Source organism: Notechis scutatus, chromosome 13, assembly GCF_049901735.1.
Source record: "Notechis scutatus isolate UNSWTSFEM ecotype Mainland chromosome 13, rNotScu1.2, whole genome shotgun sequence".
In the NCBI taxonomy this organism is placed as follows: Eukaryota; Metazoa; Chordata; class Lepidosauria; order Squamata; family Elapidae; genus Notechis; species Notechis scutatus.
Genome location: NC_142021.1, coordinates 2,426,728 through 2,442,720, shown reverse-complemented (window position 1 = coordinate 2,442,720; position 15,993 = coordinate 2,426,728). Strand labels below are relative to the sequence as shown.

General features: G+C 47.7%; 2 protein-coding genes across 3 annotated transcripts in view; one reads left to right on the top strand and one right to left on the bottom strand.

The window, feature by feature from the left end:
* The first annotated feature begins 1,803 nt into the window (after positions 1 to 1,803).
* Positions 1,804 to 13,022, top strand: P2RX2 (purinergic receptor P2X 2). 2 transcript variants are annotated; one of them, XM_026688012.2, is made up of 12 exons: positions 1,804 to 2,152; positions 2,725 to 2,860; positions 3,907 to 3,978; positions 4,805 to 4,871; positions 6,055 to 6,148; positions 6,519 to 6,599; positions 7,623 to 7,761; positions 9,502 to 9,632; positions 10,588 to 10,678; positions 10,814 to 10,879; positions 11,845 to 11,922; positions 12,544 to 13,022. In XM_026688012.2, the coding sequence occupies exons 1-12, from the start codon at positions 2,025 to 2,027 to the stop codon at positions 12,889 to 12,891; spliced, it is 1,431 nt and encodes a 476-aa protein (XP_026543797.2). In that variant the 5' UTR covers positions 1,804 to 2,024; the 3' UTR covers positions 12,892 to 13,022. The 2 variants fall into 2 exon arrangements, with proteins under 2 accessions (XP_026543797.2, XP_087798694.1); XM_087942568.1 differs by lacking the exons at positions 10,588 to 10,678; positions 10,814 to 10,879 and having other exon boundaries at positions 1,895 to 2,152; positions 12,544 to 12,680.
* A 2,071-nt stretch (positions 13,023 to 15,093) lies between these two features.
* Positions 15,094 to 15,993, bottom strand: part of POLE (DNA polymerase epsilon, catalytic subunit) — a 41,567-nt gene continuing 40,667 nt past the window's right edge. Inside the window, exons 49-50 of the mRNA XM_087942569.1 lie at positions 15,817 to 15,906; positions 15,094 to 15,656 (exon numbers count right to left, since the gene is read on the bottom strand). Of these exons, the coding sequence (XP_087798695.1) occupies positions 15,543 to 15,656; positions 15,817 to 15,906 (204 nt within the window). The 3' untranslated portion in view covers positions 15,094 to 15,542. The remainder of the gene's footprint in view (positions 15,657 to 15,816; positions 15,907 to 15,993) is intronic.

The following is a 15,993-nucleotide window of genomic DNA, read 5'->3' as shown; positions in this document are numbered from 1 at the left end:
TTTTATTAATTATACTTTAAAATATTAGACACAGTGCGACTGTCCTGGCATCATCTTTGCCTTACGTACCAAAGTATAAAATACATGTTCTTACATACATTTATACACTTAGCCTATCCAGTATATACATTTACAAAGCAAGGTAACATCTTCTGCACTGCTAATTTAATACCTTTTGTCTTGTCCATTATATTCAGTTGTAATTACATACGTAACCTCAACTGTCTGTTTTTACAAATCCTAGTTCATTTTTTTATTCCTCAGTCCCTCCTTTCCATTCCCACCATTGATATAATTTATTCCATATGATATTCTGTCTCGCCTGTATTTTTAAATTCCAACGTCAGTCTATCCCATTTCTGCACAAATCCGTATTTTCTTGGTCACTTCGCCTTCTAAGGGGATTTCTCTATTTTTCCATTGCTGAGCGAAAAAAAACCATTCTTGCTGCCGAATCCTAGTAAAAAATAGTCCTGGTTTCTTTTTCTATTTTTGTACAGATGTTTCAATGACATCGTGAGTGCTAGGGGGGAAAAATGGGGGATTTCCAGGAGGAGGGGAAGGACTGTGGGGGCCTTGGTTTTCTCTTAGCTTGCTTCTTCTTGTTGTTTTATAGACATTTCATTACCCAACACTAGGTGACATCATCACATCACTATCCTGATGATGTTACCTAGCTGGAGTGATTGTCTGCGGGAAAACAACCAAGCTTAGAGACCACCGAAGTCTCAGGGCTCCAACAAATCCACCCTCATTCAAAGCAAAAGTCTCTAGACGCATCTCAGAAAAAGTAAATTGGTTTATTAGAGATTGCCATGTTGGTGTGTGCCTGGTTGCAGCCGGTACTAAATCACACCATACATTTCCCCCTTGACCCTGGTCTTTTCCCCACCCCCGCTGGATGTGACTTCTCCAATGGGACACATCCGTCTCCAAGAGTCATCCATCATGCTCTCCAATAACCTTCTTATATGCTCCGACAACTTTGGGCTGCTGAGTTGGTTATCTAGGCATTTCAAGAATGCCTTGTTTTTCCCCCACTCCATTTTTCTGGCAGCTAAAAAGACCAAAGGGGTCTCTTTTTAGTTGACATGAAGATCGTGTCGGGATTGTGTCAGCCGAGTACTGGACAAGAAGAGGTGGTGCAGTGGTGGGATTCAAATATTTTTACTACCGGTTCTGTAAGTGTGGCTTGGTGGGCGTGGCAGAGGAAGGTTCCTGCAAAAAAAAAACCATTCCCTCCCCACCCCACTCACTAACCTGCTTTCCAGCTCCGTTCTCCTGTGCAGGGCAACCAAAGAAGGCCCAGCCGATCAGCCGGGACTCAATGGGAGGCAGAGAATAGATGGGGGCGGTCAGTAGTGGTATTTAATTTTTTTTACTACCGGTTCTGTGGGTGTGGCTTGATGGGCTTCGCTTGGCTTGGTGGGTGTGGCTTCATGGGCGTGGCATGGGAAGGATGTACTGCAAAATCTCCATTCCCTCCCCACCCCACTCACTAACCTGCTTTCCAGCTCCGTTCTCCTGTGCAGGGCAACCAAAGAAGGCCCAGCCGATCAGCCGGGACTCAATGGGAGGCAGAGAAGAGATTGGGGTTGGCGGGGCCAGTCAGAGGCGGGATTAGCCGGTTCTCACACAAAATTTCCGCTACTGGTTCTCCAGAACTGGTCAGAACCGGCTGAATCCCACCTCTGATGTGGTGCTCTAGGATGGCACCAGAGGGCGATCCTGCCCCACGGATGAACTTGGGCTGTCTTGCGAATTGCTGGAGGAGACAAAGGATCCCGCCTGGAACCTGCCAATCCCGCAAGCCGCCTCTTGGGCAAGCCAGTGTAGTGGATGGGCGACAGCCTCTCGCTTGGACGTTTTCTCTCTCTCTCTGGGAAGCCGCAACCCAGCACAATCCCTCAAACAACTTGTGGGGATGAGACACCCCCCCCTCGCCCGTAAAGACATCAAGAGCCGGGGAATAGGTTTGAGTGCGTGTCTTTCTCCTCGCCACTCCAGCAACAAGAAGGGACGCGATGGGCTTTGGAAAAGTCTGCAGGGACTTCTGCAGTTACGAGACACCCAAAGTGATCGTGGTGAAGAACCCTAACCTGGGCATCATTTACAGGCTGGTGCAGCTTCTGATCCTGGTTTATTTCATCTGGTAAGCCTTCCCGCCCTCCTGGTGGTGGTGGTGGTATTTAAAGATGCCCTGGGGCAGGTATGATTCAAGGGACAGCTTGACACGGGTACGTTAAGAAGATTTAGCCAAGGAAACACACACACACACACACGGGAATCTGTGACTTAACGTGGGTATTTATTTAATATTGCATATTATTATATTAGATCCAGACCACTGGGAGGAAAGAAGAAATATTCGTCCCTAAAAGCAGAATAATTTCCTTTTAGAGGCAGGCTGCAGAGAAATGGGGTACAACAGGAGATTTTTATAGGGGGAGCTTGAAATGTCTATGTGCTGATTCTAGGGCGACACATCTTTGTGTGTGTGTGTGTGTGTGTGTGTGTAGGTGTTTATTCTTGTGAGCATGCACTTCCTCTGGGAGACCTAGTTTAATTAACTCTGTTGGCGTTTGCAGACCTTATCCTTTGATATGGGGATTAGGTCTGGGTAACTTATTTTTTGGGTGGGGGGGCGTTGAGGGAGGGATTTTCTGCTTCAGGACTGGCCGAGGAGTCGTCCAGGTGCCACTGACGTCCTGCTTTTTGCGACAGGTACGTGTTTAGCAACCAGAAGGGCTACCAGGCGTGTGAATCTGGCCCAGAGAGCTCCGTCATTACCAAAGTCAAAGGGGTCACCTTCTCGCAGCACAAAGTGTGGGATGTGGAGGAATACGTGAAGCCCCCAGAGGTGAGACACCCCGCCCAGAGCAACTTTTCCAAGCAGTCAAGGGGGGAGCATTTGGGGGGGGGGGAAGGGGCTCGGTCACAGCTTCACCTTGCTGGAAATACAATCCTTGGTGGTATAAACAGATCAAAGTCAGGTGAAGCACTACTACCACTTTATAAAGCCTTAGAAGACCACACCTTCCTTCCTTCCCTCCTCTTCCTTCTTCTCTAATCGTTCCTTTCTTCTCTCCCTCCCTCCCCTTCCTCCCTTTCTCTCTAATCCGTCTTCTCTCCCCCTTCCTCTCTAATCCTTCCCTCCTTCTTCCTTCCTTCCCCTCTAATCCTTCCTTCCTTCCTTCCCTCCCAGCCCTTCATTCCTTTCTCTCTAATCCTTCCTTCCCTCCCTCCCTCTCCTCTCCTTTCTTCCCTCCTCCTTCCTTCCTTCCTCTAATCCTTCCTTCCTTCCCTCTCCTTCCCTCCTTCTTCCTTCCTTCCTCTAATCCTTCCTTCCTTTCTTCCTCCCAGCCTTCCCCTTTCTCTCTAATCCTTCCTAATCCTTCCTTCCTTTCTTCCTCCCCAGCCTTCATTCCTTTCTCTCAATCCTTCCTTCCCAATCCTTCTTCTCTCCCTCCCCTTCCTAATCCTTCCCTCCCTCCTCCCCCTTCCTTCCTTTCCCCTTCCTTCCTTCCTTCCTTCCTTCCTTCCTTCCTTCCTTCCTTCCTTCTTCCTTCCTTCCTTCCTTCCTTCCTTCCTTCTTTCCTTCTTTCCTCTCTAACCCTTCCCTTCCTTTCTTCTTTCCCTCCCTCCTGTTCCCTTTTTCCTCTCTAATCCTTCCTTCTCCCCCTCCCCTCCTCTACCTCCCCCACTCTCTATTTTCCCTCCCTCTCTAACTTGGACCCATGACCGCAATGGAGATACGATATCAGCAGATCTCTGAAAAGAACCTCTGGGAGGGTAAAAATGTATTTCTGCTGATGGCCCCATAAGGTTGATTCACGTGGCTTTGAAAGGCCAGCTTGGGCGGCTGCCTTCACACACGCACACACCCTTCCTCTCCCCCAATTGCAGGGAGGCAGCGTCTTCAGCATCATCACCCGGGTTGAAGTGACCCCTTCGCAGACCCAAATGACCTGTCCGGAGGTAGGAACCGTTGGAGGAGCTAAGCAAGAAGCCATCCCTTGGGAGAAGCGGGCTGGGCTCTAAACCAGGGGTCGCAAAACTTTTGGGCCTCAGGGACCACCAAACTCATCATTTTAAATCCCGCGGTCCAAACACCCTGGGAAAATCCCCCAAAAAGTCTGCAGGAAAATCCCCCACCCCGTTTTCCTACCGGTCGATCGTTCTTTATTTGGGATCGCAGGATACCGTCTCCAGTTCCGTTCTCACAGGAAGAGAGAGAGAGAGAGAGACTTTTGGCTTCGTGCAAGGAAAGCAGCAGAAGCAGCAAAAGTCTTTCTTTCTCTCCCCCAAACTCCGCCAGAAATGAGTCTTTGCCGGCGCAGCCTCTTGGAGCAGGAGGCCTTGCAGGGTCCCAAAGACTCATTTCTGGCGGAGTTTGGGGGAGAGAAAGAAAGACTTCTGCTGCTTTACTTGCGATGCAGCCAAAAGCAGAAGAAAGAAGCAGCCAGGCCAGGCACATGGAGCAAGTTTCCCCCTCCACCCTTTCCCCCCCCCCTCACTACCTCATGAGCTGGTAGAATCCCACACCTGACGACAATCAGCTGGTTGGCGGGAGGCGTGCACACATGCCCAGCGGATCTGTTCTGGGCGACGGCTCACGTGCTAGCAGAAATGGCTCTGCGTGCCACTTCCAACACGCATGCCGTAGGTGCACCATCACGGGTTTCTACTCTTGGTAAAATAATGTCCCGGGAGTTTCTTTTCCTGGATTCTCCAACTGGACGGTGGACCGTCTTGGCATCTTGACTGACCACTAACCCCTCTCCTGTTTTCTTGTCTTGTGCAGAACACGAGGGCTTCCTGCACTTCGGACAACGAATGTGCCCTGGGTGAGGTGGAGGTGCTGGGGAACGGTGAGTAAGGGGTAACACTCAGGGGTGGGATTCAACCGGGGTAACTACAGGTTCGGTCAACGTGCGCAATGAGCCGTGCCGGACGAATCAGCTGGGCTGCAAAACAGGGAAATATAGGACAGACTACGACAGGGGCAGATGGCGGAACTACCAGCTTGCCCGAACCGATCTGAACTGGCTGAATCCCGTCCCTGGATAACCTCTTCTCATGTCCACGACACTCAGTAGGCACCATGTCAGATTGGAAATTCAGCCGCCACATTTAATGGGGGTGGGTGGGGGGTGGAGGAGTTGAAAAGTTCAAGGTTATTCTGCACGTTGCACTAAGAAATTCCAGTTGCAGTGAATTGGTTCTCGTGATTGATGAAGGGTAGAAGTGGGAGAAGGTGGATTCTGTGTAACGCTTGCAAAAATACTTTCACTTTGGGGAAATTGCCTTAGACGTACCAGATCTGTTCCTAAATAGATCAATTGGAGAGAATATGTCTCGGAGTGATTGATATCATGGATACTTTCTTGATGCCTTACGCACCAGTTTGCCCTTCCTTTGTGTACGGAGACAACAATACCCTAAAGCAGGGGTTGCCAACCTTTTGGACCTCAGAGACCACCAAACTCATAATTTCAAATCCCACGGACCCCTAATATGAATTTTAACTGACGGTGGCTTGCTGACGTTGGTGGGGAAAGTCGGTCCCATATTCCAGAGCTGCCGTCCAGGCTGGTCCTTTGGTCATCCCCGAGCAGCTGCTCCTCCAGTCCATGGCAGGCCGGTGCACCCGGATGGAGGAGCAGCTGCTCCGGGATGACCAAAGGGCCAGTCCTGTGACTAGGGCAGCTCTGAAATATGGGACCGACTTTCCCATCGACGTCAGCAAGCCACCCCGGGGCGGATTTCCCTCCCCCGCCGTTGGTCTTACCTTCCAGTTCCAGCTCGTGTGGCTCTACTCAAGGTAAGGTTTGCGCTTGGCCGAAGGGTGGGGATCAATAGGTGGGCGGGCCATGTGGGCGGCACAGCCTTGTGTTCCTGCGCAGCCTGGATAAATTGCTTTTGGGGGCAATTCTCTGCGGACCACCAAAATTTTCTCATGGACAGCCCACTGGTTGGTGACCACTGCCCTAAAGCATAAAAGCAGAGGCAAAGGGGAGATTTGCTCTTTTTGTCATCGTTGTTGTTCTGCAGGACTGAAGACGGGGCATTGCGTCCCCTACAACTTCACCAAGAAGACCTGCCAAGTTATGGCCTGGTGTCCTGTGGAGAACGGGGCGACATTCAGGTAATAAGGGATGAGGAAAAGGCTCCCTTCGTTCCTCTTCCTCGCTGCTGCCAGACTCCGGAGACTCCGAGGCAGCACCCCACTCTGATATGGTCCTGGCCCCATCTCTGCATCAAATGCAGGACCCTCATCCGAGTCCTCCCCAGATTCCCAGACTGGTCCCTGTTTGTCCCCATTGTCCGATTCTGCTGCCATCTGCTCCGGCTGCCGGCGAATCACAACAGCCAGGCTGTAATCATATGTAGAGAGTTAGGAAGAAAAGCATTTCTGCACTTGGACTTGGGCAAAAAAATGCAGATTTCTGGTCCCCTGCCAGCTTTGCCTCCATCTTAATGTGGCTTTTTTTTTTTTTTTCTTTTTGACTTCCTAGTGAGAGTTTGGCAGCAATGGCGCCAGAGTTCACCGTCCTGATCAAGAACAGCATTCATTTCCCTCGCTTTCATTTTTCCAAGTAAGGACGTAGCGGACGATCGCTTAAACCTGAGCCAGTTGTGTGCGGCGGCAGCCAAGAAAGCTAATACGATCCTGAGGCATAGAAGCATAGAATCAAAATCACGTGAAGTATTAGTACTTTTGTAAATCCTTAGTGAGGCTACAGCTGGAATTACTGCATCTGGTTTTGGTCCCCACCTTACAAAAAAAGAGGTTGAGACTTTGGAAAAAGTGAAGAGCAACTAAGACCATTAAAGGCCTGGAGACAAAAATATATGAAAAACGGTTGCAGGAACACTGCATGGCTACTTTAGAGAAAGGAAGGACTGGGGGTGACATGATAGCAGTGTTCAAGTATTTGAGGGGCTGCACAGAGAAGGGGGAGGTCAAATTATTATCCAAAGCACCAGAAGGCAAGGAACAATGGATGGAAATTATTCAAGGAGGGAAGCAACCTGGAATTAAGAAGAAACTTCCTTAACAGTGAGGATAATTAACAAGTGGAACAGCTTGCCACCAGAAGTAGTGGGTGCTTCATAACACTGGAGATTTTTTAAGAAGAGGCTGGATAGCCACTTATCTGAAATGGTGAATAGAATAGAATAGAATGTAGAATAGAATATAGAATATAGAATGGAATTCTTTATTGGCCAAGTGTGATTGGACACACAAGGAATTTGCCTTTGCATTTGGTGCAAATGCTCTCAGTGTACATAAAAGAAAAGATACATTCATCAAGAGTCAAGAATCATAAGGTACAATAGAATATAGAATAGAATAGAATATAGAATGGAATGGAATGGAATGGAATGGAATGGAATAGAATAGAATAGAATAGAATAGAATAGAATAGAATAGAATAGAATAGAATAGAATAGAATAGAATTCTTTTTATTGGCCAAGTATGATTGGACACACAAGGAATTTGTCTTTGGTGCAAATGCTCTCAGTGCACATAAAAGAAAAGACACATTGCGGGCTGGACTAGAAGACCTCCAAGGTTAGGTTTCTGATGAATCATCTGGGTTTGTCTCTGCCCTAGAGAGAACATCAAGGACAACAGCGATGGCTACCTGAGGAACTGCACTTTCAACGCAACCACAGATCTTTACTGTCCCATCTTCAAGCTGGGCTTTATTGTGGAGCAGGCAGGCGAGGATTTCTCCAAACTGGCTCAAAAGGTAACCATCTTATTTTTGGCCATGGCAGTTTGTCTCGTTGTTGTGATAGGTAGGGAGGCCCCTCTGTTTGGGGCGTTGCGGGGCAGGGAGAGGAAGAAGCAGTGGCCTAGGTGCTAGTCTAGATGTGGGAAAACCCAGGTGCTAGTTCTCAGTCCCAGGAGCCAGCTGGATGACCTTGGGTTGGGCCACCCCCCCTCAGCCAAGTCTGGTGTGGTGGTGAAGGTGTTGGGAGTGTTAGGGCGATAAATAAAGGAAAGAAATCAAACATATGATAGCATTAAGTAGAGAGTTACTCTATAGGCATATTTTATCTAGATGTTAGGCAATTGTTTTCCTATGTATTGTTGGAAGTTACGATTCCCCCCCTCTTCTAGGAAAACAGCCCCCACCCTGTGTCAAGGAGGGCTATTAAAATAGCTGGAGCCAGCTTACTTTTCACAACAAAGGAAGGAGAAAATTACAGGCGTGAGATACAGAGGAAAAAACCTTACAAACTAGCTAAGATCCTTTTCCATAGAAATCAAATAGATGGCGTTATAAAAACTTATGAAAAGCAAACCAAAAGGCATGGCAGGAAGGAAACACGATAGCAAACAAGCAACTACAAAGGATCAGGACCATACAACCAAGATCCCAGGAAAAGAATTCAACACACACACACACACACACACACAATCAAAGTCTTCCAAGATTCACACCTACAAATCAAAGAACCTGAAGTGTATAAAAGAGAGGTTTTCCTACTCACTTATTAGATTAATCCTAGGAACGCTGTGAGATTTCTTATCTGCCTTCCTATTAAGAAACTGATTCCGACTTTCAACGCAGCTGACCAAACCATTTTGCATTTCTTCCAGCCTGGAAATTTGAATCCACAAAAGGAAAATAACTTATTATTATTCCTTGAAGGGCAAGGTTTTCTTTTTTCCCTTTCCTCAGTATGTAGAAGTTATTTATTACTCTATAGGCATTTCTTATCTTGCTGTTGTGGAAAATATTTCTCTAACCTTTCACGTGTTGTAAAACTAGCCTGCAATTAGTTACCTCTCTCTCATGTGACGACACATGATTATCCCATCTAAATCAATCTGAATCCATCTGGTTTATGTTCCACTCCCTTAAGAGGGAAACATACTTCCCTGAGAAGTAATTCCCTACATCTGAAGGAATAAACACTTTTGAAGTATGTTGTTAAAAGCACTGTTAAGACAATAGGAGAAGGGATAATGAAAGATAAACAAGTGCCAGAAGGACATTTGTCTTTTTGCAGGAAGGATGTAAATCTAAATTAGAGTGTTTTACAATGCAGTTAACTCTACTTCTAAAAGAATCTTAAGGTATAAGAAGAGTTACTTTCGTCAACGTGCTTTGTAACTTTCCTCATATCTGTGTGAATGCAAGGAGGGGTCTCACCCTTTTATTGATCATTTAAAAGTTAAATGTTGTTCTTCAAAGCCTCTGCTTAAGTTCATTTTTGACACATCGTGGTCTTAAGTTATAGCTGAACTTTACATTAGGATCCTTGGATTCAAGTCTTCCTAACAATGAGGACAATTAAACCAGTGGAACGGCTTGCCACCAGAGATTATGGATGCTCCATCCCTGGAGGTTTTTAAGACAATATTGTCTGAAATGGTCTAGGGTCTCCTGCTTGAGCATGGGTTGGACTAGAAGACCTCGAAGGTCCCTTTTAGTTCCATTCTGATTTTTTTCTTTCTGGCTCTGCCTTTGCCCTTGCAGGGCGGTGTGATCGGTGTGATCATTAACTGGAATTGCAACCTTGACCTGCCGGACTCCGAGTGCAACCCCAGATATTCCTTCCGCAGGCTGGACCCCAAATGGACTCAGGCTTCCTCCGGCTACAATTACCGGTAAAAAAAAAAAAAATATTCGCTGCTTTTTTTTCTGGAAAACAAAAGAAAAAGGCCTTTTAGGGGTTTCATCTTTGGTTTGTCAGGGTGTGTTTAAAGAGTGCCAAGGCTGGCCTCCAGCTTGCTTCCCCCTTTGCAACCGGTCAGCCTAAAATATTTGCAGTGGGGGAGAGAGGACAAATTGGAATGTGTGTGTGTGTGTGTGTGTGTGTGTGTGTGTGTGTCGGGATCCATGCTGTGCCGGGCAAGGAGGAGGCATCGCTCCAGCTCAAGGCCAACTGAAAGTATGCAGAGATAGAGAAGCTACAAGGAAACTCGTGTTCCCAAAACAAGATAAGTATTGCTTAATTGGACACTGTTTGATTGCAGGTGCGGGGAAAGCGGCCAGGGAAAAGATAACCACGGCGAAGTTTTCATGCCCCGCTTGCCAGATTCTGCTTCTCTTTGTAACCATTTATTGCTCTGATAAAACCAGCCTCTTGGGTGAAAAATCTCAGGCCAGGAGACTCCTTTGGCTAGCTGACCAAGCGGGAGAATAAAATCAAAATGGTGCAGATGTGACAGTCGCCCTTAAAATCCCGATTCCCTAAGTTTCCTGCTTGTTTTCCACACTCCCCAAGAGAGGAAAAGTAAATCTGGCCGGATTGGAATGACTGAGAAGAGTTTCATAGAATATCCAGCCAGATAACAGATAATCAGACTTGGAAGGGACCTTGGAGGTCATCTAGTCCAACCCGCTGCCCAAGCAGAAGACCGTATCCGAAAGGTGTGTTTTTTTAATCTTTGGATTAAAAAAACAACAACACCCCAACTGCCAGATCACCTTTTTAATCATCTTCTCAGGCCAACCCCCAAAAGAAGCTGTTCTCTTTCTGGTGCCACCCATAAGAGTTAAACCACCAGATCTGGAGAAAAAAAAAAACAACAAACACCACGCTCTGCTTTAATTCTCCAGATTTGCAAAGTATTATCAGCATGGTGGACGAAGCACACGCACCTTATTCAAAGCCTATGGAATCCGCATTGATGTCTTGGTGCACGGGCAGGTAAGGGCCATGCCAAGTTTATAGCGATGGAGTTAAGCAGGGACAGTTGGCCGTAGGGGAACAAGGTCCAGGTTGCAGAGATCGTGGCTGAATTGCTGACTTAAAAAGATTTTGTTGGCTCTCCCTTCTTTTTAGGCTGGGAAGTTCAGCCTTATCCCAACCATCATTAACCTGGCCACAGCCCTCACATCCATTGGAGTGGTGAGTACTGTGAGGGGAAAATAACGGGGACCCACAATAGTTGCTGTTGTTGTAACCTTCGTGTGCAGTTTGGGGTTGGTGGGGAGGGAAGGAGGGTTGAGATGGGTTCAATATTGACATTAGTCGCCTGATGCAAGTATAAAGGAAAAATTGCAATCAGCCTGTGCAATCTGACTAATGGTAGCTGACACCGGCATCGTAGTTCCCTATAGGCCGAAATTCAGGGGGGGCTGAGGCTATAAAAGAGGAAACATATGCCTAAAGTACATGTAAAAACAGCCATGTTGTAACACTGAGGTTAAAGGAATGGAAAAACTGCCCCTGTTGCTAGGACAGCATGAACAGATTCCGAAAATCGTGTGAGTTGTGGTTTTCAGGTACCAACGTTGAATAATGGGAGTGTCGGAACGTTCATGAAGTGACAGGGACATGGGTAACAAGGTCAGCCAATGGGAGCTGAATTGGGGGCTGAGACTGGAAGGAATCTGGGCGTGGCTTAGCTCTGAAACTGAGACTAATCTGCTCTGAAGCTGCTGTTTGTGTAACAATAGAAGAATCTACTATTGGTATTGTACGTTTTGCTCATCTCATTATGTACATAAAGAAGTTAATGAATCCTGCTGAATCAGGTCATCGGTGTGTGCTTTCTGGAAATGACTTCTGCAATAAATTCTAACGGGAGGGCTGTCGATCGGCCAGGAGCCGTCCCTTTCGACTGCTTGTCCGATCGACCCTCATTGCAACGTGGTGTAAACTCCTACAGCAAAGGCCTGGTGTTAGCTGTGCTTTAGTTTCTTAATAAACCTCTGAACCCTAAAGTCAGGCTTTTGTGGTGTGCTGTCTGTTCAATTTTTATTAAATGCAGCTATGCTCATAGTCAGGTTTTTCCCTGGACACTAGCAAGCCTTGGGGTGTCCCTCTTCATGTACTGATAATCTCTGCCTCCCCCCACTTTTCTTTGGCAGGTATCCTTCCTCTGTGACTGGATATTGCTGACATTCATGAATAAGAACAAGGTGTACAGCACCCGAAAGTTTGACCAGGTATGGTAGCAGAAGCAGATCAGAGTCTTCATATTTTGGTCTTCCATGTACTAGACTGGTTCATGGACTTAGACCAGTAAGAAGGACAGACAATCATGATTGTCCAAGAACACAACCATCACAGGGGATGTCAAACTGGGAAGGAACTTTTTTCCCCCCATAATAGCTGGCCAGCCAAGGTGTGTCTTGTGTTGCCACCAAGTTCACAACATGAAAAGGAGCAGGGAGTGGTGGTGAAGGGATTTCCTCCTCTCACAAAGCTGCTCCATCATCAGGGGGAAACAAATCATGTTTGAAAGGAAAAGCAGAACGATAACAGAATAAGAGAGTTGGGAGGGACCTTGGAGGTCTTCTAGCCCAACCCCCTGCCCAGGCAGGAAACCCTACACCACTTCAGACAAATGGATGTCCAACATCTTTTTAAAAACTTCCAGTGTTGGAGCATTCACAGCTTCTGGAGGGAAGTTGTTCCACCAATTAATTGTCAGGAAATTTCTCCTTAGTTCTAAGTTGCTTCTCTCCTTGATTAAGTTTCTCTGCCCACAAATGCAGGGGATTGTTTTAAAAAGCCATCAGTGCACAGCGGATACTCACTGGGTTTTCCTTTCTCTCTCTGGCCAGGTATCCAAGAGTCCCGAGGCTTCTGTGAAAACTGAAGTCAGGGACACCAATTTCGCCCCCAAACTTTCTCTTTGGAAGACTCCACCAGACCCCAGCAACCTCTCGGGCCCTAGACTTCTATCTTCCATCCAATCTGCCTGGGTTATATTTGCATCGGATGAATCACAGAATTGGAAGGGACCTTGTAGGTCATCTAGTCCAACCCCCCCCCTCTTCCCAGGAAAAGCTCCCTCCACCAAGCGGGCTGTCAGAGCTGCGAGGGGGCTCCTATCCTCACCAAATCCATTTCTGGAATCCATTTGCTCTCCAATCTCCCCCCGCGAGTTACACGAGAGAAGAGAGAATTAACTAACCCAGGTTAACTAACTTTATTATTAAGCAAGCTTTTGTGAGAGGCACAATAATGCCAGGCTACCAGATCTCTTCTGATTTTGGCCCTATGCTGGCTAGCATGCAAAAGAGATTATTTTTCACCCTGGACTCTTGTTTACCCTCTATTGAAAGTGTGGGAAGGACGCAGGGGATGCCAAGAGAACCCCCAAAGGACTGAAAACAGCAGATTTTGCACGAGGAAAGAAAAAAGACCTGGGAGTTTCGTCCTCAAGAGAGGCTTCCCTGAACCCCACCATAGCATCTCCAGTGAAACGCTCCAAGAATATTCGGCCTGGGGTCCCCTCAAGCCTTTCTCTGCCTTCACACGTGACATCTTAAAGAGCAAAGCAGAAAAGCGTCACCACCTGAGACTTCAGGGCACAAGACCTCGCGGAAGCCTCCCAGGCCTGCAGCTTCAAGGGCAGAGAAAATGGAAAATTATTCTATATACGAGTTGTAACTGTATCTGGCGTCAGTTATATTTAAATAGATATGTGAAATCCCATCCAGTGCAGCTTCACCAGAGTCTGGAGGGGGGGCAGGGTCCTCCTCCTGGAAACCAGCTTCTACCTGCTGGATGCCAGGAGTCAGAGCATTGGAAGGGATCTAAGAGGTCTTCTAGCCCAACCCGCTGAGCATCCCGCCTCAGTCCTCCTGCTCAGGTGGGACGTTCTATACCATTCCAGACAAATCTCCTGTTAAAAATCTGCACTGATGGAGATTTTTAACTTCTAAAGGCAAGCCGTTCCACTGATTAAATGTTCTCCTTGTCAGAAAATTTCTCCTCTGCTCTAGGTTGCTTCTCTCCTTGATCAGTTTCCATCCGTTGGTTCTTGTCCTGCCTTCGGGGGGGCTTTGGAATTGAACATCAAGGCCCCCCCCTCCATCTCTTTGACAGCCCCTCAAAGTATTGGACATATCGTATCCCCCCTGGTCTTTCTCTTCATTGCACTAGACATGCCCTTCAAAGCTTCAACGAGCTGAAAACAGGGATGACAAGGCTCCGACACCCACCCCCCAATTCAAAGCGTAAGTCTCTAGCCGCATCGCTGAGTAAAAAGAATTGATTTATTAGGAGTGACCATGTCGGCGTTACCTGGGTGCAGCCGACACTAAGATACATCATTCATTTCACTCTTAACCCTGGTCTTTCCCCCACCCCCTGGATGTATATTCGCCAGTGGGACACCTCCATAGCCAAGAGTCATCAATCGTGCTCTCAAGTAATAATCTTGCCCGCCAACAGCTTCGCAATTATCTGAAGCATTTAAGGAATGCACTGTTTCCCCCCCACTCCCTTTCTGATGGCAACTAAAAAGACCAAAGGAGTACTTTTTTTAGTTGACAAGGGACTTACGGCCGCTTTTCACACTTATGACCGTTGCAGCATCCCCACGGCCATGATTTACATCCGGATACTTGACTCACGCTTATGACGGCCCCACAGTGTTCCTGGGGTCATGTGATCCATTTCTGCGACCGTCCGACAAGGTGATGGGGGAAGCCGGATTCGCTTAAGAACTGTGTTACCAATGTAACGGCGGCGACGACTCACTCAACAGACGTGGCAAGGGGAGTCGTAAAAAGGGGCAAACCCACAAACGTCTCGTTTAGCAACAGAAACCCTGGGGCTCAGTGGTGGCCGTAAGTGGAGGAATACCTGAGTTGGAACTAGTTGAAACCTCAAGGATTCCATCTCCGCATTCCAAGAATCCAGAAACACTGGAAATAAATAGCAATCGTTTCGTTCTCCTTCCGCATCAAAGCTCTCTCTCCTTTTGATCCCTTTCCGGAGTGAAGAAGCACAGAGGGCCAAGCGAGCAAAAGCTAATTGAATCAGGCAATTTACACAATCAAATTAGCTGCAGGGGGAACAGCCAGCTTCGGGGAAGCTCAGACACTTGAGAGTGGCGGGGAGGGAGGCGCTGTGCAGCCAGGCTAATTGGGGTTGGCCGAGTCCCAATGGCGAAGCGCCAGCTGACATCAGTGGGTGGCACTTTGCAGGAAACGGATACCGCAACCCCCCCAAAAAAAAGAAAAAAAAAGATTTGTGCTGTTTTGCAGGCCAAGGTCTTCGCGCTGTTTCGAAGCGACACGCAGGAGATAGATGTGGGGTTGAGCCCTCAGGCCGTTTGTTTCTTTATTGCGGATTATCTGCTTCATTCATTTGGAGTTAGGCGGTCTCAAATTTATTTATTAAATATATTGGCCAAAGCTGGCTTGAAAGGAAAAAAAAGGATTATTTACAGCGCAAACTTTTAAAAACGAAAAGCCAAGAACAAAAACGGCGTTAAAATCCGGGCAAGAAAAATGCCCCCGTCACCCAAAGTTTGCTCCGGGTTTGCAAGAAGGGGAGAAGGGACACCCCCAAAGTTCCTTGCATTTTCCGTGCTGAGTTTCAGAGACGCCATGATCTCTTCTCCACAAGGCCTTTATTCTCCTCTTGATGTTTCCACCCAAGGCAGGACAACCTCAAGGCTCGCAGCTTTGGCTCCCCGGGGCGAAGCCTTCCTCGCCGGCTGCCTACGCAAGCGCTTCTCTCCTCGAGAACTTCCCAGCCAGGCCAAGGAGGAGAACTGGGCACCTTGGGTGTTGCTTCTGCCCAAAAGCAGGACGGGCTTCCTTTCTCAGGAGAGAAGCTGGGGATTCATTTGAAGCAGCCACTGGACGTTCTCCAGCAAGTGGGTCATCCCGTAATGCCGAGCGATGCCCTGGAAAACCTTCAAATGATCCAGGAAGCTCTGGGTATGGGAGGAAAGAGAGAGAGAGAGAATGAAGGGAAGGTGGGAAACCCTCCAGCAAGAGACTGAGATGGAAGGGGGGAAACGGCTTCACCCATTGGGGAGAACCGTAGTCAAGGACCTGAGGGAGGGAAAAGCTAGGAAGTGGCCTTGACTCTACCTTGGTGGGTAGTAGGAGGTCAAAGTCCCCGGCACAACTGCAGTATACGGGCATGTGAGTATCCTTAACGCCTTTGCATTTCAAGCACACCTGAAACACTCAAGACACAAATGAATTAGGCTCTGCTTCGGATCTCTCAAGAGAATAGGATGGCTTTGCAAAGTCTGCAGCCAGTTC